The sequence below is a fragment of the Rhyacophila brunnea genome, unplaced genomic scaffold, assembly GCF_057557595.1.
Source record: "Rhyacophila brunnea isolate RB1 unplaced genomic scaffold, BYU_Rbru_1.0 scaffold_11, whole genome shotgun sequence".
Lineage (NCBI taxonomy): Eukaryota > Metazoa > Arthropoda > Insecta > Trichoptera > Rhyacophilidae > Rhyacophila > Rhyacophila brunnea.
The window spans coordinates 26,410,750-26,432,247 of record NW_028232763.1 but is presented as its reverse complement, the minus strand read 5'-3'; the positions used below and the strand labels follow the sequence as shown (position 1 = coordinate 26,432,247).

At 35.7% G+C, this 21,498-nt stretch overlaps 1 protein-coding gene across 1 annotated transcript in view; it reads left to right on the top strand.

Annotated features, from left to right (window-relative positions):
- Window positions 1-20,340, top strand: part of GABA-B-R3 (gamma-aminobutyric acid type B receptor subunit 3) — a 61,163-nt gene extending 40,823 nt beyond the window's left edge. The window contains exons 8-14 of the mRNA XM_085960206.1: window positions 9,669-9,909; window positions 11,035-11,170; window positions 12,647-12,735; window positions 13,846-14,035; window positions 15,194-15,512; window positions 17,082-17,317; window positions 19,077-20,340. Coding sequence (XP_085816332.1) covers window positions 9,669-9,909; window positions 11,035-11,170; window positions 12,647-12,735; window positions 13,846-14,035; window positions 15,194-15,512; window positions 17,082-17,317; window positions 19,077-20,255 — 2,390 coding nt within the window. The 3' untranslated portion in view covers window positions 20,256-20,340. The remainder of the gene's footprint in view (window positions 1-9,668; window positions 9,910-11,034; window positions 11,171-12,646; window positions 12,736-13,845; window positions 14,036-15,193; window positions 15,513-17,081; window positions 17,318-19,076) is intronic.
- The last annotated feature ends 1,158 nt before the right edge of the window (window positions 20,341-21,498 follow it).

The window sequence follows — 21,498 nt, the reverse complement described above, 5'->3', positions numbered from 1 at the left end:
AAGGCAGTGTGACGCTCTACAGTTATATTAATATATTTAGTGTTTTTTTGTATATTTTATACCTACATCCATTCGAATTATGGAGTTGTCGGGTATACACAATTAAAAATTGCATTGTCCAACCACATAATTTTTACTATTAGAGCAAATTTGTGATGTGTGTTTATCTCACTTATTTGGTCGACTTGCCACGCTAGGCCCTTCCTGAGCCCGGGCCCCCAGGCTAGAGCCCTGTCAGCCCCCCCCTCCCTTGTGGGGGCCATGGTCCAGACCCACCCCCAAGGAACGAAAAAAATACAAATTGTTTTGGTGAATGAAATATCACAAGGATCGTGACCCGGATGAATTAGATTTATTTAAACGTCTTTTCAGAGGGTTTGGCTTTCCTCTCGGCATTCTATGACACATAAGACATGTATCTTGATGACCCATGCTACTCGTGAATTCCAATGTTCACTTTAAAATTATGAGGTGGAATGTCTAAAAGACAAACGTACATGATACTGATAATTTATTATAACCGTTAGGTCACACTATCGACAACCACTAGTGAATGCAACAGGTCGCAATATCTTGTAGTTACCTATATGCAGGCCAGGAGTATTTTGAAAACCAACCAGCACTATCCGCAAACTTTATTTAGTCTTAGTTTAATGAAAATAAATAAGTGTAACTTACAAAGTTTAGTGTGCACCATTTATATCTGATCTCCACAACCTACCTCCACCCTTCGCTACTGCTGTAATTTAGGCAAGGTATTTTAATGGGTTACACATAAATTGTACGTATTACATTTCGCCGTAGCACAGTTTACCGTGAGCTGTCTAGCCGTAAAGAAATTCTCGTATAGCATTGATATTGACAGAACCCATTGTTCATGGAGCATTGCAGAGAGTACTGTTATAAGATTCAATAAGAACATTCATTTAATATTGATTGGCATCAAATGTTTGATAATAACGTTGTCATTATAATCAGATAATTGATAGGTAGGTACTACTTGCTACGAGAACCTACCAGAATTTTATATAAATTATACGATATTATGTTTGGATTTCTAATTCACTTACCTATTTTTTCTATCTTTTATAACATATTTTTATGTGGTTTATTTAGGTAGGAATTGATTTCAATATTTTATACGGTCATCTATTTCCGATAGAACATCTCAAGAGTGTTACGGCAAACTGACTATACTACAAATTTCCGAACACGATTTTAATGAATCGGGGTTCCGATTTTTGATTTGATGGAAAATAACTTTGATTTTTCCACGGGAACAGAATCTAGAAAAATGTTGAGGTTCTAACAGCTCCGATTGATAACTTTAATTCCAGCGCTCCTGGCGAGCCAAAAGTCCGAGGACAATAAATCGTCAGATTTGTCTATGCTCTGCTACTGATCAACGAACGAATAAAAAAGTCGAGCTGTCAAAAGTCAAAAGTTGCGATTATCGTAATGTCTTCCGATAATCCTACAATGTTGTGTTATTTATACGTAGACTTGCATAAAATAACATGGCAGTGAAAACAATACAAGTTTTACGTTTTCTTTTATGAATTTCATAAATACAAATAAAAAAAATAATTGATAAATCACTCATTTTCTAATCAACAAATTAATCAATAAAAATGTTTAAAACAATTACAGATTTTTTCGGTCCAAATTATCGCGTATTAATGTCAAATCGAATTTGCATAGTGATCGACAAAAGAAGTCTGGCAACTCGGAGAGTAAAATATCAAACATGTTTGAAATCCAACGAGCCTGGTCTCCGGATTAAAAAGTCCGCAGATCCTCGCGAAAAAAAGTCCGAAGACTGTAAATCGTCTGACTTGCGTGTCAATGGAGCGCCGACTTAATACTTAGACGTAACGAGAGGTAACGTTATAAAAGAGGCTTTTCATTTCAATCACGTTGGGACAGCGACAGAGGAATCTGACCGTTTTTCAATTACTGAAGTAATTCGCTGAGATTTCGGTTTTACACTAAACTTGTCGGTATTCATTTCGTAGACTCTTCGGTGAGCCATTGTACCGAAGCATGTGGTGTGGGGAGGGAGTGTTCCAACATTGGCACCGCAAGGCGGCTCACTCATCCGGACAGGCGGCAATACATAACTGTGACACCCCGTCAGCCGCAGGTTAAAATTTATACAACAGTTGGCACCCCCGAAAATCTCTGCGGCACACAATATTACGCAAATCCGTGAATTCTCAATCCCTCAGAGAAGACGGAAATATCTCAAATTTCATTCATTGTTCGTATAAATATAAACCTTCGTCATTCGATAACATATTATTACTTCTAGAGAATATTAAATGTAATCAACATAGTAGGGTAAATTGTGGTTATTCCGTGACACTAAGAATTTCAAGTTTTCCAATTAGAAAATACAGTTTTTATACATCTTTATAATACCCACTTTGACACCTAGGAAATATTTTATACTCACAATTTTTTTTGAATTATTAATAACCGTGTCCTTGCTATTTCGTACAAGGTGGTTGCTAGTAATTTCGAGCAATTACAAACACCCAGGCTTTGAGAAAAAAAACATAAATATCGTGCTCTCGCCGGGAATCGAACCCAGAAGTCTTGGGGGAAGGCCAGCGCCTTACTCACTGCACCACGAGAGCCGCCTTGTCACTGTCTCAAATTAAAATTATGTTTAAAATAGGTATATTTAGCAACAGAGATGATATTAAGATATAAAAATATTGATTAATGAGGAGTAACATAAAATAGCTAGTTCAGCCGACCATTTTTGTGAATAAATTAGTACCTATTTTTTATTAGGCTTTATATTACGCCCACGATGGCCGAGCAGCTTAAGCGTCAGCCTATAACATCGTAGGTCCCAGGTTAGAATCCTGGGTCTGTCAAATACACATTGTTTTTCAATTTGTGTTTGAGTCAGGGTGGACCTAATAGGTCGAGCAAGTGAAAAGTGAAAGCAAGCAAAAAAAACAAAATCTGTTAACACAAACCTCCACTCTGTGAAGGCCAATATCGTCACCTTACTATGAAAACCTCGTAAGTCTGTATGAGAAGAATATTGAGGGGTAGGAAAAAACGTAACACAACATTTTTAACCCCTCTCTAATCGATGAATCTGCTAACACTGGTTGTGAAATACGAGGTTTTAATTCCATGTTTGAAACTACGAGTTTTTCAAATTAATTTGTCGATAGATGGGCAGCATACCAGTCTAGCGAACCAAGGTTTTGCTATGATTTAAAATGTTTTTTTTTTTTTTTAATTTTGTGGAACAAACTTCATTTTTCCATAATATCGGACATACGAGGTCTTAATAGTAAGGTGACGATATGATCTTATTTGGATTGGTCATGATTAAAAAATATATAAATATTGCAGAAATTATTTTGCTACGACCAATATAATTTAATTATATTTTTTTGTGGTGATATCAATAATTAATTATTGGCGAAAATAACAACATAGAAAATCTCGAGCGGTAATGCAGTTTACTGCACTTTCATTTAATTCAAAAACAAATGAGTCATGCTTTCACTTGTTCGTTTTGATTCCATCATTAAAATAGTTCTGTGTTTTTATTATTTGCGAATACTCTTCGACACAATAAAGCTTTAGTTAACAGTAACTAAAGAACGCTACATTTTATTGTATTGGTCTCGGGCTGAAAATAATTAAAATATCAATGAATCACTTGATCCATAGGAATTCGTTGAATGCGCAGACAATTAATATTATTCACAAATGAGTAATTGTTAACTTAGCTGGACGTAATTGTCAATAGATTGTACCTGCCTCCTTACAAAAAAATATATATATTAAATACTGTTAACGATTATTTTTTATTTTTGTCGTAAAAATGCGGACTATCACGAGGAAAGCTCGTTTAAGTTGGTTATTGCAGTGTAATTGGTAAAATTTCATTTTACAAAATGAAAAATTAATACGGTTTAGAAGCAGATAGGTACGTACTATTTTTTAAATGAAGAGAGATAGATCATTCTGTCTCATTCTATGAGTTTTATACTTAATCTCAAACAAGTCGTTTATTTTTGTAGCCTTGATAGTGGTGCTACAAACAATTTAGACTCGACTTAAAAATATCTTATAGAATTTAATATAATTTTATTTATATTGCAATTTAAACAAAAAAAATCGTTTTCACGTTTCTTGCAGTTGAGAATTATTATTGCAACTCCTTATTTCGTCCACTTTATTCTTGAGCATGGCTTCATTATTTGGAGTTTTACAAGCTCAAGATGAAGCTACGTAAAAATACGTAAGTTATAATTTGCAACATTACAGAAAACAAAGTTGAAAAAAAATATTAGTTCCGTCATATTTTTTCAGTAAATACCCAGCTAAAAAATCATTATAACTTCGTCACGGTATAGGTCTTGATGGCAAACTTTTGATACACTGAATATAAAATTCTAAATAATTGAACGCCTTAAATATTCTTAGCTCCCTTTCATCTTAGCGCCCTCGATAATAATATAACTATTTTCCTTTTGATCGTGTTCTGGTTGATGAGAACATTTTGTTTAGTTTAGAATAGTTTTGCAAACAACCCAATAATGCCATATAATAAGGCTCTATTTACTGTGTTGCCTTTTTCCGTGTAACCAATCATAAGTTTTCATTGGGAATCCCCAAAAACCGTGGCCATTACTAGCCAACAAAGCTATTTCTATTGTCTTTGGTGCACTTGCATCATTTTTACTGACGTCCCGTGGAGGTAATCAGGTCATGCGTTGCTTAATGGTGACATATTATAAAGGCTAGTGAAGGAAGAGACAAATATGTGATGGTTTTCCATTAAGCAGACGATGCTATCGCTTCATTAGAAAGTCACATATTAGTTTAAAAAATAATCAAAGCATACAAATCCTGACAACATAACTGTTATTGTATTGTAATGACTGTTTATCGCTCATAGGTACAACATTTTTACAAATGGTGCCTCCAAACCTGTGAGCACCAGAGACTTCCACATACTTAAAACCAACCCAACGATTTTTAAGATTGCGTTTCGTGAAAATGCTCTAAATCTCAGTACATGGTGTGCTCGTTAATTTAAAGATTTTCGTATACTTGTCCGTTTAAAATAGCTGAAAATCAATAATAATAATTACAAGATAAAGAGAACTCTTTATATACAACGTTTTTAAATTTTCTGTTGAATCATATAAACTTGACTTGACTAGATTAAACGATCAAAAAAAATTGTACTTGATAGAAATACTGAATAAATATAGAATACTGAAATGTCATTTTGACATTTCATAATATATTGATTTTCATAGTAACGCACGTATATATTAATAATTTAGTTGCTAGGACCCCAGACATAATAGTGTGAATAATAGTGTTTTATTTTTTACGGATTTCTTCCGAAATAACTTTTCATACAAGACAGAATTAACTGAAAATGAATTCAATTCTATTTAAAGATGGATAAAAGTATTAAAAGAATGGATTGGCATCGTGTTATGATATATTCTAAAAGTTTCAAATGTCTAGCTAGTCGGGAAGTTAGTTAGAAATCGATTGCAAGATTTGTACTGGATAAACAACCACCGGACAAACAAGAATACGACCTAATAAAAACGTTGTAAAATAGCTAAGTAGGTACCTAACGATTTTGTGGACAAATTGAAACTAATAATGAAAGGTGACTGCTTTCTAAGTCTGTTTAGGGTGGCACTTTGCCTAGGGACGTCACTGGCCATTTGTCCATTGTTTTTTGGACTCTGGTATGTGGTATAAATCTAATGCCGTGTCCACACTGGCAACAAGTTGCTCGCAACCTCATTAAATTTTACGATAATTATCATAATTGCTTAAGAAATTTTACGACAATTAACATAATTATCGTAAAATCTAACGACGTTGCCAGCAACTTGTTGCCAGTGTGGACCTGGCATAAGATTCGTCAGCGGTCACGAATTGACACAAAAAAAAATTTGGGATTGTGAGTTTACACAGCTAAACAATGTGCTGAAATGTTCATTCAAGTATGTTTTTGGAAGATTGGTACTCAATAATTGCGCAAACTTTTGCATATCCATTTTTTCGTGAATATACATCCGTTCGCTTGAGATGTCCACCGTCTTGACAAACCGGCGATCTCAATTCGGCGTCGGAGTAGATTCATCTTTGGAACTAGTATGGTTACGTTTCTACTCAAATCAATGAATGCTAAATAAATAAATGAATGAATAAACAGTCTTCAACGCTACTGTAGAGTCCCCGTGAACTTCTTCCAACATTGCTGCGATAAATGCGAATGTGTACGATCATTGCCGACTCAAGTAGATAGCCGATACATTCACAACGACTGGTCCTACTTTTTCCGCCCCTCCCGTTGTTGTCTATGTCATTGTTCTATATAGTGCTCATACTGTCGCGTTCACACAGGGAATGGTTTGATTTGGATAGATGAGTTACATGATAAATAATACACTATCATTAACACACCTTCTACAAATGTAATGCATAGATCAATGGTACATAGTTTTTGGAAATCGATATTACCGCCGGTTTTTGTATGAAGGACTAGTCTGACTTTGACTGCTGATGAATAACTGGAATGTATATTATTCATAAATAACACTGATATTTGATTTCAGAGTTTTTTTATAATTCAATTTGAAACGAGAAAGGGCGAAGCTGATTTTGACAACTGAAAAGTGGACCACTCGTTGCTTGTGCAAAAAGTTATGCTCAGGCTTTATTAATCTAAAGATGGCGGTGGTACGATTCTGTCTGACTGCCAAACGTACGCATCAGATCAGACTGAAATTTTGACAGGAATCGTTTAAAGAATGATATGTACCTACTTGCCAACATTGATTATAATACTTTATCAATTATTATTATCCAACGGAAATTTAACAAACTCTTCAATCTCGGTGTAACAGACAGTCTTTGCCATCCGTAATGAGGTTCAAACATTAAACTATCATTACTAAATGATTATTTACAGTCATAAAGGAGACGACAAAAATAATACTTTTAGGACCAGTGGCGTAAATAACCAACACGTTCCCGTGACGATTAAACTTTATCGAATCCAAACTATTCTGTGATTTATTTCTCTCCCTACTCCATTTCCACGTCAGGTCTTTCCCGTCAATGTTTTGACGGGTATGTGCTTTACTTTCTTTCGCTTTACTCAGTAGCGTGCGAAATTAGTCTCCTCCGCGTGTTCCTAGACAACATGTTTGCCAAAGCCATAAGTGATAATATTTTTTAATTTGGAATCCATTAATTTTACACGTAACAGTGACAGATTAAAAAAATATCTACACCGAAAATCTTACTTTACCATATATTATGCTAGAAACAAAACATTATCAGTTCGTAGAACGCTCCTGATTTACGCGCACACGATAATAAACACATCAACGCATCTATTCTATAAACAAGACTGCTATCAGCGGCTATCGAAGATAGTTTGTCATATTTGTGTATTGATGTATTATAATTGCTACAATAAGTTAGCTGTCTAAACTGTCTATCTCGCTCTAAAAGTTAACACAGCCAAGAGAGTTGCTGTTAAAACATAGTACTTTTTGACAGTTCATACGGTTAACTAATTGTTACAATTAACCCTCTCAGTACATAAACATGATAAACTACCATCGATAGCCACCTTGTGTATAGAATAGATGCGCAATAAGGACCGCCACTACCACTTGCTTTTATGATTTTCTGGCTGTAAATAAAGACGTAAGTCGGAAAAACACAATAATAATAGAACTGTTAAAAAATTTAAAAAAAACCAGTCAAGTACCCTACATATTGGTGACTTATTCAAAACTCTTTGGTTTATGCAATTTTAAAATGTTTTGCTTGGTTGTCATTATTGGAGTAGTAATTAACAATCGTTTGTTCAAAGCTATAATTTAGAATGATTTGGCAGTGTAAACAAAGTTATAAGTTATAAGTTCAAAAAATGAAAATGTATAATTTTAGTTTTAAAAAATCTCAATAAGCATTTTTGAATTTTTTTCCTGGCGCTTTTTCGATGTTGTACCCGCTGACTGAAAATCCTGCACACGCCACTGTCCACTGCCCACTTTTATCATGGTTATGGGAGACCAGGGACGAAGTAACATTTTGAGTTAGCGTTCTATAAGTATTTTATTTATAAAACCACACAAGTGGGAATAAGAATCAATAAAGTGTTATTTCATAGTATTGGTATAAAAGAATATTTCCAGTAGAACAATACCATAATATCTATACCAGGGGAGGAAAAACTATAAATATTTCGTTTTAAATGAACGTCTTATTAATGGGGCCATTTGGAGTACAAAATATGACTGTGAATTGTGATGGTTCATGAATAAGATTAACCAATCTGAATCAACCATATCGTTTTGTGAATATGATGAAGGAATAGGTTTTTCGTGTTTCACAGCTATTACATCATGAATGCTTTTACACCTGCTTTGTGTTTAGACCGTAATTATTGATAACTTTTTCTTACCATGTGAAATAAAAACAATCTGAATTTAGGAGCAAAAAGCCCCGCACAACCTAAAAAACGCATAGTTCAATATTTCTTTCTGCTGCTTAATCATGTTGAATTGAACAAGTCGGTGTTGTTTGGGCATAACATGATAACTACTTTTTTGGTCATTTTATGTTAAGAGTAAAAATTGGGTCACTATAGTATTATCTTCCATTTGGTAATAACCCGATATCTATATTTCACTTAAAATGCTCAAAACGCTAGTGTAATAATATGATGATATGTGAACAAACACAATGATTAGTTTGGTCAAAACATGACCAAAGACCTTATCATAGTTTGATCACTGATAAGTGACCTTATTTTCCTAATTAGTGAAATAATTGACAATCTAAGTATTGTCATATTCTTCTTCAGTTATTTATTTTAAAATGATTTTTTCAATTTTAAACAAAAAAAATTAACTGAAATGTATGTTGGCAATTCAAAGCTTAAAATGGCTCTCCTGTAAATTCAACATTTTGCAGTTAACAGGTTATGCCCAAACAACACCGAAGTAATTCTGATTTTATCAACTCAATAAAACATCGGTTTCTTGCATCTGATCATTTTAAATTCATCTGAGAAAATACCCGTTCGGTATAGCAATTAAATGTTGGTATGCTTAAAATAAATGAAATATGCTTATAAATATAATTGTTTATTCTCTTTTTTCCAGGAATAACTTTATAATAATATCACATCAATATAAGGTATCAACAAGTTAAATTCTCCATACATCAGGCCTATATCTACTTCTCCAGTCAAATGTAATATAGGCCCCGCATTCTCTATACTTTCGAAACTTATTTAGTTCTTCATGGTTATAAAACATAGCTGTGCATTTTGTCTTAACCTAAACGTCTTATTTGTATTTGTTGACTAATCGTGAATTTAGCTGTCCCGCGTGGGACAATCTATTTTTGCGTCTGACAAAGCTAACGTTACCAACTATTACATCAATTTTCCGAGTTTAGGTAGGTATTAACCGTATTTTTTAATACAAGTTTAGTCAAAGTAGATAGTGAATAGAGTATGATAAGAATTAAAACATCTTCCATTGTACTCATTCTATACTACTACTAGCTACAACTAACTCATAACTATACAATTAACAAAGAGGTTTATGTTTATGTATCTTCATTTATAGATGGGGTGGCACATCCCGTGGCCTTGTTCGAACCAGCTCAGGGCCAGCTGGACTTCGAGTGTCCAGCTTGCAGAGAAGTGGAGTGGAGAGGCGGGCAGGTGCCAGTGGCCAAACGAGTCTTCAAACGAAGAATCGAGACCATCGCCCCGGCAGCTTTTCTGGCGGTTACCTCTCTGGCACTCGTCGGTATTGTCTTGGCCATAGCTTTTCTCGCCTTCAACCTGCACTTTAGAAGGATTAAGTAAGTAGAAGTAGCAGCATATTAATATAACCATATTACATCCCAAGCTTTTATATCCAAAATTATCACCATTTCTCTGTAAGGCAAAATATTATGAAGAAAGATTTTACCTGAAATACAATAATTTTAATAGTACCTATTCACCAGAGGGTCACAATTATCAAATGGTGTAGGAAAGTACTATGTATAACCATCATCGTAAACTTCAATAAACGCAGATCTAACATTTTTGCTTGAAAAAACGCATCCGGCATATAACGTTAAGTCTGACATTTTTTGGCTTCAAATTTCTTATAAAAACGTTAGAAGATAACAATAGCTTTGTTTACAAATCAACCTACTAGTAACTAGACGTATGTCAGTAACTTAGGCTTAAATAATAAAATTAACTTCAAATTTTTAATTAAAATTATTTATTTTACATATAACGAACATGACAAATCATAAATTCAGAGCGTTCACGAGATGACATAAAAATAAGTATTATTAATAATATTGAAATAAAAATACAGGATATAATATGAGTACTTAAATAATAAAAATAATTGTAGGTACATGGAAGCACACTGAGTGAAGTGTGTTGATAGACTATCTTAAAAACTCATATAAAATAACGTCCACTTAAACTCACCTCACGTAAGTGGAATATATCAGTATCCGATTTGATTGAACATAGTTATTGCCCCCCAATTGGCATTTCTAATGACAGGTTAGTTCTGCACTTCGGGGAACAAACAGCGAATGCTCCTGATTTCTAATACAAATTATCAGAGACACACAAATCAATACTACCAAGAATGGTAGAGTTTCGATTTACGCTGCGTATAAATCAGAAAAATACGTAGCTAAATAAAGATCTCTTCAAGCTTAAATTTCGATTGTATGTATGCGGTTGTAAGTCAGTCAAATAGAGCCACGCATAATATCAATACAGCCGAAAGTAAAGGAGGCTCAAACAATTATTCTGAACCCTTTCTACCATGAGGTCGTACTTCAACTGATGCGGGGCCCAGACATTGGACCCACTCTCAAGTGTGCTTCTAAGAATGAGTTATATTGAACACACGTTCATGATTTTACAAAATATTACTGTAATTTACATTTTTTGTAATAAATATTTTACAGGTCAATAAAGCTGTCTTCGCCAAGGTTAAACAATATGACGATAGTGGGGTGCGTGTTAGTTTACGGGGCGGTCGCACTTTTAGGACTTGACCACGCAACACTCCCAGCATCAGTTCATTTCTCAGTTATCTGCACAGTAAGTTAGATAAACAAAGTTTTGTATTATATCACCACCTAAGGAATGTACCTCGATAACCACTATTATCATGTAAATTAAGCAAGTATCAGATATTGACACTTAAGGCCGGTTCGGATTAGTCGAGTAGGTAATTTAGTCGAGTGGCGAGTAATTTAGTACTTAACTAAACATGTATGAACAGACAAATTTAGTGGAGTAATTTAGTAAAATCATTTAGTCGAGTCAATCCATTTTGTTCTAATTTTTCGGTCGAGTAGCACCCTCACCACCTCTCACTAAATACCAAACAAGCCACGAGGCAAGTCTGAACAGTGCTCTATTCATTTTGACACGTCACTCACTAATGTACGGTGTTCGGACACTTTTCAGTTACTAAATCATTTAGTGGTAACTAAATCATTCGCCACTCGACTGAATTACTCGACTAATCTGAACCGGCCTTTATGGTATTTATGAAGTATGTGACATATTATCTAGACGCCTGCGATGACAGAACATCTATTTCTTGTGGGTTCAAATTCCCAGTTTGATTTATTCCTATATTGTTTTGAGTGTTTTGAGTGTTTCCTTGGATTCACTGCATTAAACTGATTGAAACAGTCATGTCTCGTAAAATAACTGTAAGGAAACCTCCACTGGAGCCGGAGAAGATTTACATCAGATTTTATACTCCATGATGACGATGACTCATATTATCGTACAGTGGTGAATGGTGGAGGTAGACTGTGGATATCTGATATAAATAGTGTGCACTACTAATAAACGTTGTCAGACTTGTTGTCATTGAAGTAAGAATACAAATAGCAGTTGGTGAGTTTTTACTAAATTATACTATAATTTAACAGATAGAAGAGAAAACATATTCTTCTATCTACAAAATATCCAGGCCTCGAAATGGACCGAAACGAACCGGAGCGCGGTTCCGGTTCATGAAATTCCCGACCGATTAAATTGACCATATAAGCTAGGTTAGTCATATTACAAAAAACCTAACGCTTATTTTATGTATATTTATACATAAAATTAGAAAAAATATGTTAATATTTTCGGAAAATTATCGAGCGCTCCAGATAGTAAAGTATTCCATTTCAAGTGCTGAGAATATCTAAAATTATTCCAATAAATCATACATAGCTTTAGATATTTTATAGATATAGGTAAGGATATTCGTTTTCTATTATGGTTTGGTTAAGCAGGGTTTAATTGAATTTAAAAAAATTACCAACACCATCTGCAATTTGTATTCTTAGTTCAATTAAAACAAATAAGTGTATCTGACAAAATTATAGTGTGCACTATCTGATCACAAGAGCCTACCTACACCCTTCGCCACTGTTATATTCTTATATTATCTTTTAAATAAAACAGAAAAAAATATAGGTAGTTTTCTTTGTAAGTAGATAGGTATTTTTTGTAAATTATTGTACGTTGATTCTGAATCTATGAAATATAATCATTGTTTATGTTTTTCAGGCGCGTGTTTATTTACTATCAGCAGGATTTTCACTGGCATTTGGATCAATGTTTGCCAAGACTTACAGAGTTCATAGGATTTTCATTGGGTTCGTATTTCCAATGAATTCATAGTCATTCACACTTCAGAGAAATTCTCATTTACGTAATATTCATAAAATTAAATTCTTTGTACACTCCGGATTGTCTTATAAGCTAAATTTATTTTGTAGTAGACCAGTGGTTAAATATTGGACACTCAGTATTGCACTGAAATCAAACTAGTTACCCAAACAATATTTTAAAAATTAAAAAATAAATACACTGCTGTACAATACACTACTGAAATAAAACACTATTGTCATTCTCTCGAGTCTAGGCCAGGAGTGAGATACCTTTTTCTACAAGTGTCACGTCATTTTATTCAAAAATCTTGGAAAATAATTGCTTGTCAAATAAATAAAATAAAAAACCAAAATACCTTTTAACTTTTTATTTTATAGGCACTTTACTCTACATTTTCTAATTTCTAAATTTACATAAATACACAAAACAACTTTCTTCGAATTAAAGAGATTTGCTGTTTATAACTGAAGACTTTTCGAAGATAATGGGAGACGGGGTTTATAAGAGAATCTTACAAATGTTCAGTTAAACAATTACAAAGGTGAGGTTTTTCTTTCAATTTAAAAAAAATTCATCGACGAAAATAGTCGTTCACAGTCATATGTTTCCTTAGATAGTCAAAATAGTGATTTGCTAATTTTTTCATTGAATTAAACAGATCATGTATGTAATGAGTTCCATTTGCAATAATATTACTTTTTTGTTCACATATTGCTAAGCGTATGTCGATAAAAGTTTTCACGCAATCTGTTTGAACACCGATGAGCCAGTATTTCCAGATGAAGTATATTTTAGATAAATTAAGTATCTATGTATATAAATCTACTTAACTTGTGCATAATACTTTGAGACATTGCTTGCGTGTCACACAAAAATGGTCACGTGATAGGTTTGCCATCCCTGGTCTAGGCCATGCCACTACAAAATCTTTCACGTAGGTTGCCAACCATTGTACTAACCATTATTCTAAACTATTATAGAAGCGAAATAAGACATCCAAACACATCAATTTTCATATACTTATCCACCTATAATTACTTGAATCCTTAACGCAGTACAGTATGGTTGATACATTTTCTTACTGTTATTTCCAGAAATCGTAGTGGTGTATGCAAAAACAAATTGCTCCAGGATACACAGCTGATATCATTAATATGTGCACTACTATTGATCGACGGGCTGATCGTGACTCTTTGGGTTGTTATTGATCCTATGCAGCGTCACCTCAGAGACTTGACTCTTGAAATAAGCTCCGTTGACAGAGGTGTTGTTTATCAACCACAGGTTAAAAGTCATATTTTATATCATCATCATATAATAATTAGTATATTATAGTGTATTCATTTCATGAACGCTAATCCCCACCATGCCAACCACGTGCGCATACCAGATTTTCATTAGAATTTTGCAGCTGCGCATTTTGACTAGAGAGTGGGGCGAATCTATGTGAGATAAATACATTAGGTATCCCTAGTTTCGTTAAAGTCCTAATGCTATATGGTCACGTAACAGATTATATTATGATGAACCCACAATGAAGAGTGATAACATATCCACTTATAAATTCGTGGGTTCGTACACCGGGTCTGGAAAATTCACATACTATTTTTAATGTGTATTTGGACCTTAAGAATGGATTTAATATGTTGAGGAAGTGGTTAAAATCCATATGAATAAAAATAATGTTTAAGTAACCTTTTAGTGAGGCGTCCTAGATTCACATCTGACTGTAGAGCCAGTGAAAAAAATGGTGATCATAAACAAGTAAATATTAATAGGTGTGCATTGGAGTGAAGAGGTAAATAGTACTTGTCAATATGAAAGTTAACTCTAATTTATTTATTTAATTATATATTATGTCCCTACTCATCAATGCATGCTTATAAGCACACGCAAGGCCAGCGATAAAAATCGATGCAACAGGCTTTATGTAAGTACAGTCGACAAAAGTAAAAATAATTACATTAGACCTGCGTAATTTCTGTGCAAGAGAACAAATCGCATCTGCGTATATTCATGGTAAAATGGTTCCACTATGTAGAACTATTTTATCTAGTCATATAGATCGCAGATAATAAAATTAATGTGTAAGTCACATTGTAACAATATTTTTTTTTTGACCATTTTCGATCCTAGAAAATCATGTGGGCCTCCACAGAGTGGAGGCTTGTATTAACAGATTTTGTTTTTATGGGAAACAGCTGATGTTACCTACCCACTTGCTCAACCTATTAGGTTCATACTCTGACTCCAATCACACATGGAAAACCAATATATGCATTTGCAGGACACAGGATTTAAACCTGGAACCTATGAAATTATAAGCCAATGTGTTAGCCATATTACATACTACAATGACATAAATTTAATGATGTACGTTCGGAAAACTCGAGAAAAATACTTTTTCTGTATCATATTATAATTCTTTTATATTATTTACAGGTGGAAGTGTGTCAATCTCAGAATACAAACGGCTGGCTCGGTGCACTCTATGTTTACAAAGGCCTCCTATTGGTGGTCGGCGTGTACATGGCATGGGAGACGCGACACGTCAAGATATCAGCCTTGAACGACTCTCAATACATTGGAATCAGCGTGTACAGCGTGGTCATTACGAGTGGCATCGTGGTCGTATTGGCAAACATTATATCAGAGAGAGCCACCCTGGCCTACGTCTCCATCACCACATTGATTCTCATTTCGACGACTGCCACACTATGTTTATTGTTTCTGCCAAAGCTCCTCGCTATTCTTAAAAAAGGTATGGTATTATGACACTAACAGACTAATAAACTACACGACTCTCGCTGACCGTCTGGTCCTATCGATAAATCAAATCTTAAACCTTTCCGTACAGTCGTGATGCCAAATATTTATATTGTAGCCCGATGCAACTGAACGATTACGGTGAAAGTTACGTCGAAGGCGTTAGGTTCCACCTCTTAGGTTACGAGCTCTGTTAATACTGCCAGTTTAATGTATCCTTTTATAATGACAGTCGCTTGACTGCATTCATTCTTCATACAAATGCCGGGAGGTATTAAAATGTTGGTACCCGGCGGGCCGCGAATTTCCATGAAAAAATAAAACCTTAGAAACATCATTATTTAGAAATATATTAAAAGTATATCAAAAAGACTTGTATATCGGTTAAGAATGTCACCATGATTACAAGAGATGGCAGTATATTGTGTACAATGTATTAATTTATTTAAAACAACCGACCAGAGTTAGTGTGGTGAGTGTAAAGTACTGCGTGTATCAGGGGTCGAAATGAACCGGAACGCACCGGAGCGCCATTCCGGTTCATAAAATCCACAAAATTATCACTCCGTCTCGTGGAAATATTAATTTGACCGTGTGAGCTGATATTTCATATAATAAAAAAATAACACACTTATTTTTATAAATCACGTTTACAATTAAAGTAGTATTGTATAATATAGTTTATATTTTCGTAAAATTATCGAACGCTCCGGTTTGTAAAATTTTCCATTTCGAGCGCTAGCATATATACACGCTCATTTTCTATGGCTGGCCTTGCCTACATGGATTTGTAGAGTGCGTAAACGCGCATGTGGCATACATCCGGTAGACAATTCATTATAATCACAGGGGAAAGAAAGATAATAAATAGGTACTACCTATAATCAGCAACCTGTTGTCTAAATACAATCTAAAATTGAATACTCTGCGGTGACACATCGTGTTTTTGTTCTAAAAATAACCCAATCCCAATCGAGTTTTCTTCTGATACCACTCTGGTATCCAGACATAAAATACAAACATTGTCTCATTACTGTAAATCACTGGAAGAATAATATCCATCTCTAAGTCATAATGCCATTTACTTATTTATTGTCTACGTCTTCGACTACCTACTTAATCAAGTGAGAAGACTTTTTCCGGTTATGTCAGCAATAAAAACCAAACAGAGAAACCGTATGGATGTCAATGCACCGCTTCATCTATCTGAAAAAACACTGAAGCCACGGTTATCAACTATTCCAGCAAAGATGCAATAGCAAATTACGCACTATTTTTTTAAATTGCTGCGTTAATGGTCCTTCGGTATTTCTCATATTTTCACCAGTCCACAAGTATTAAAAAGTTGAGGAACACTGGATGGACTAGATGACATAGCAGATTTGAATGAAATGATATCACGTTACATTTTGTAAAAACAAATAATTACGTCCATTTTATAAAATCGAATTGGTACCTATCCTCTAAATTTCCGGGACGATTTCGGATAAACTGGGATGATTGTCAACACTACTTATTACACATAATGATTCCTGACTCATAAGTGTATTCAAATTTATTTTAGAAGACAACACCGACCCAATCATTCAGAGTATGGGTCTAAAGTTGGAGTGCAACACTCGAAGATTCGTGATGGATGACAAGCGGGAACTCCAATACCGAGTAGAAATACAAAACAAAGTCTACCGGCGAGAGATGGCCGCCTTGGATAAGGAAATCAATCGACTTGAAAGACTGTTACTTGATTCAAATCCCAACTCCAACTCCTCGTCCAGCACTTCGTTAGTGCAACACAAAAAGGTGATAAAAGACAGTTCATTGAATTTTTATTCAATACTTATCGGTGAGCGTAATAGAACTCTAATGACAGAATACGATAACTGAAATTTAATACATTTAACTTACAATAATTTACATTTTATTTATTTTTTATTTTTTACCATGTGTGATCCTGAGATTATAATATTATGTGCTCCTCAGCGCATCTATTCTATACACAAGACTGCTATCGAGGGCTATCGAGGGTAGTTTATCATATTTATATATTGAGTAGGTATTATAATTTATTGTTACAATAAGCTAGCCGTCTAAACTCTCAAAACTGTCTATCTCGCTCTAAAAGTTAACACAGCCAAGAGAGGTGCTGTTAAAACATACAGGTTGTGTAAACAGATTTTTTTTGTTGTTTTTACAAGAAATGTAAGCCACATGCTCATCCTGATATCCATACTTTGGGTTCAAACACACATTGAAAAACAATATGTAAATTTGTAAGACCCAGGATTCGAACCCAGGACACACAACATTATAAGCCTGACGCGTAACTGCTCGGCCATCATTAAATAATCAATTCAATAGTATGTAGGTATGTTAATATTATGTAAAAAACATATATATCCTTACAAATCACAAAATATGCATTCATTGAACAAATTCACTATACCTACTATTTTAGAGTTTATTTTAACATTAAAATGTAGTTTAGTAAGTTCTCTCAAATGTTGGATAAAGATTTTTTTAATAATTCATTGTTTTAGTGTATTTTATTTTAATCAAAAAAAACATTGATTCTTTTAAAAAAATGTATATCTTGAAATCCTTTTTATTTATGTCAATTCGAGCTTTGCTGCTGTGGCTCGTGTCCAGAAATTTATACGTTACCTATCACAGTTCACCGTGAGATGTTATATCAGAAATAGATAGTATTAAGATCAAATGCATGTCGAAATAAAATACATAATAAAAACCACCAAGGGAATGACAGAAGAAAATAGGTAGGTAAGTAAATTATAAATACATACAATAATATTGTATAATTTATATAAAAATCTGGTAGGTGCTAGTAAGTATCAAGTCGTACCTCTTGAATATCAAATTAATATTCTTATTGAATCTAATAAAATTGGAGCATTACCATCTGCAATGTTCCACGGAAAGTGAAGATTTTTTTGAGCTCAAAAGAGATGGTTGTATACATCTCTTTTCGGTAAGACAGCTCACAGTGAACTATGCTACGGTAAAATGTAATAAATGTACAATTCACAAGTACAGACCTACAAACTTATCTAAAGAATGGATGGGGGAGCCACTGTCGAAAACTACCCAATCAAGACTCGCAACTGGACAGAACCTGAAATTCGAATGACGTTTTCAAAATGGCGTCCATATGGTAGTTCGTAGTTCCATTTTTGACCGTTCCTTAGATAAGTATGTAGGACTGTAACAATTGTGGCCGAATACTAAACACTGAAAATACATAACATGGAAAATCCTCAGAAACGTACTAATTAGAATAACCCTAGAAAAATCACGGACCGCGAGGGATTCAAGCACACGTACCTATTGTCGAAGCCTTGATCACTAAGCTACCGATCAAAGTATCACCTTCGCAAGTATTTCATAATATTTGAGGTTTTCACATCTCGTTAATAAATGGCTGCTATTTTGTAATTTAACTAACTTTGATATACAGATGGTGTCAGGATTACTTCAATTGTTTTAAAAACTATTTATTACAAATAACCAAAAACTAAATGATATGTTTGATGTTTGATTTCAGATGGAATTGACAGTTACGCAAGAAGGCCAAGGAAGAAAACCGTCGAGAGAGGAATATGCGCGGACTCCAAGTATAGGCGGAGGGCTGCCACTCCTCTTGCTCTCCGTTCTGCCGCCCGTTATCCCGCGGGCCAGCTGGCCCTCCGCCGACAATGCCCACATGCCCATGAGGCGTAGCGTCACCTTCAGCTCCGAGCCCAAGCTGGATGACGGCGACTCCCAACCCACCTCCCACTTTTACAACTTGAGACTGCTCGACAGAAGGACAGAGGAGCACACCGGGCTGTTGGCCCGGATCAGGAACCTCTTCGGCAGTCGACCCGCCAGCAGAAAGACGTCGTCAGCTTCCATCGCCGGAAATGGCGGGGCAGGCATCGCCGCCGCTCTCAAGCTCCACATGGGGATGATTGCCGGACTGGTCCCGGGGGCCCAGAGGCACAACATGGTCCTCTCCTGCAATACACTCGATGTCCACGGCTCCCGGAGGAATCTCAGAAGAGAGTCTTTCGCACGCAGCGGCCCCACCATCAACATTCTCTCCGATGATGATCGCATGGATGAAGCCTTCGATGACCCGTTGACGTTCTGCAACCTTATCAAGCGCGAATCTCAAAAGAACATTCAGGAGACAGAAGCGAAAGTGAACTTCCGGCTGCCTCCTGACCGGCGACGACCATCCGTGACGCATCAGATCTCGCAACCGGTCCTGTCATTCAAGGACAGAGCCAGAGGGTCGCCCAGATTCCCGCACAAAATTGTCCCCACCTGTAGTTTGTCCACTCTGGATGATCAGAGAAAGGGCAGCACGGGTGACACCCTCAGCGCCGCTTCCATAGATCCGGCGTTCCGCCGAAGCAGCCACCAGCCCCAGGTTGACCGGCCCCCGATCCCCCGTGCCCCACTGGAACGCGTGATGGGCGGCCGCTGGAAGTCCATGGAGGATGCCACTTTGACTCTGCCAGGCAGCCGCCGCGGCAGCGGTCTCCTCGCCTTGTCCTACATTCCGTCCGATGTGTACCGACCCCGGCGGACTGACCGGGCAGGGCCTGCCACCATCCCCGGCGGGGACGTCTGGGCCACCGCCGACTTCGGGATTCCTCTCAGCCGCCTGGACGTGGAGGTGGAAGGGCAGCGGGCCAAATATATCCGGAAGGATGATAGCGAGTCTTCTCTGTCTTAAAAAATGAAACCACTTTTCGATGTGTAGACCAAAAAATGTACCTAAAATTTCTTTTAGTGTAAAATATAAGAAAACTCTTCGATTGACGGTATGACTTTTATTATCAAATCAAATTTTATTTTACATAATAATATAGTGATTTTTACAATTTTTTTATTTAAGACGTTCACAACATGACATTTAAAAACAAAGAAATAGATGCAGTATTAAGTAATATACGAGGGTGGGTCAATAATTCCTTAGAAAAAAGCATTAAAACAGTTTTTATTTTTGTATTTTTTTTTATTTCTCAACATAATCTCCTTGGAGCTCAATACACTTGGTTAGACGTTTCTCAATTTTTTTTAAACCGTCAGAAAAATAAGTTTTCGGAAGGTCTTCAAAATAAGCATTTGTCCGATCGATGACTTCTTCATTTGAAAAAAAACGTTGTCCACTTAGCCATTTTTTTAAGTTTGGGAAAAGGAAAAAGTCACTGGGGGGGGGCTAAATCTGGCGAATACGGTGGGTGGTCGACCAATTCGAACTTCAATTCTTCAATTTTAGCCATTGATCGTAAACCTGTGTGAACACGGGCATTGTCCTGATGAAAGAGGATTTTTTTCCTGTTTAAATGAGGCCGTTTTTCTTCAATTTTGTTTTTTAGCTGGTCCAATAAAGATGCATAATAATCCCCTGTTATTGTTTTTCCTTTTTCCAAATAGTCAACGAAAATAATTCCACGTGCATCCCAAAATACAGTAGCCATAACCTTACCAGCTGATTTTACGGTTTTCGCCTTCTTTGGACATGGTTCGCCTTTCGCAATCCACTGCTTTGACTGTTCTTTCGTCTCGGGAGTATAGTGGTGTATCCATGTTTCATCTACAGTCACAAAGCGACGAAAAAATTCATCCGGATTGCGTTGCATGAGCGACAACAGGGCTTTAGAGGCCACCACCCTATTGCGTTTATTGTCGACTGTGAGCAAACGCGGCACCCATCTTGCAGAAATTTTTTTCATGCCCAATTTGTCATTTAAATAGAAATGACGCTACCTTTTGAGATCCCTGTAACCTCAATTATCTCACTCAACTTTAATCTTCGGTCACTTAACACCATATCGTGGATTTTATTGATCATTTCTGGTGTAGTCACCTCTACAGGACGTCCTGAGCGTGGTTCATCCTTTGTTGATGTACGACCACGTTTAAATTCATTTAACCAGTTATAAATAGTTGCAAGTGAAGGAGCAGATGTGCCG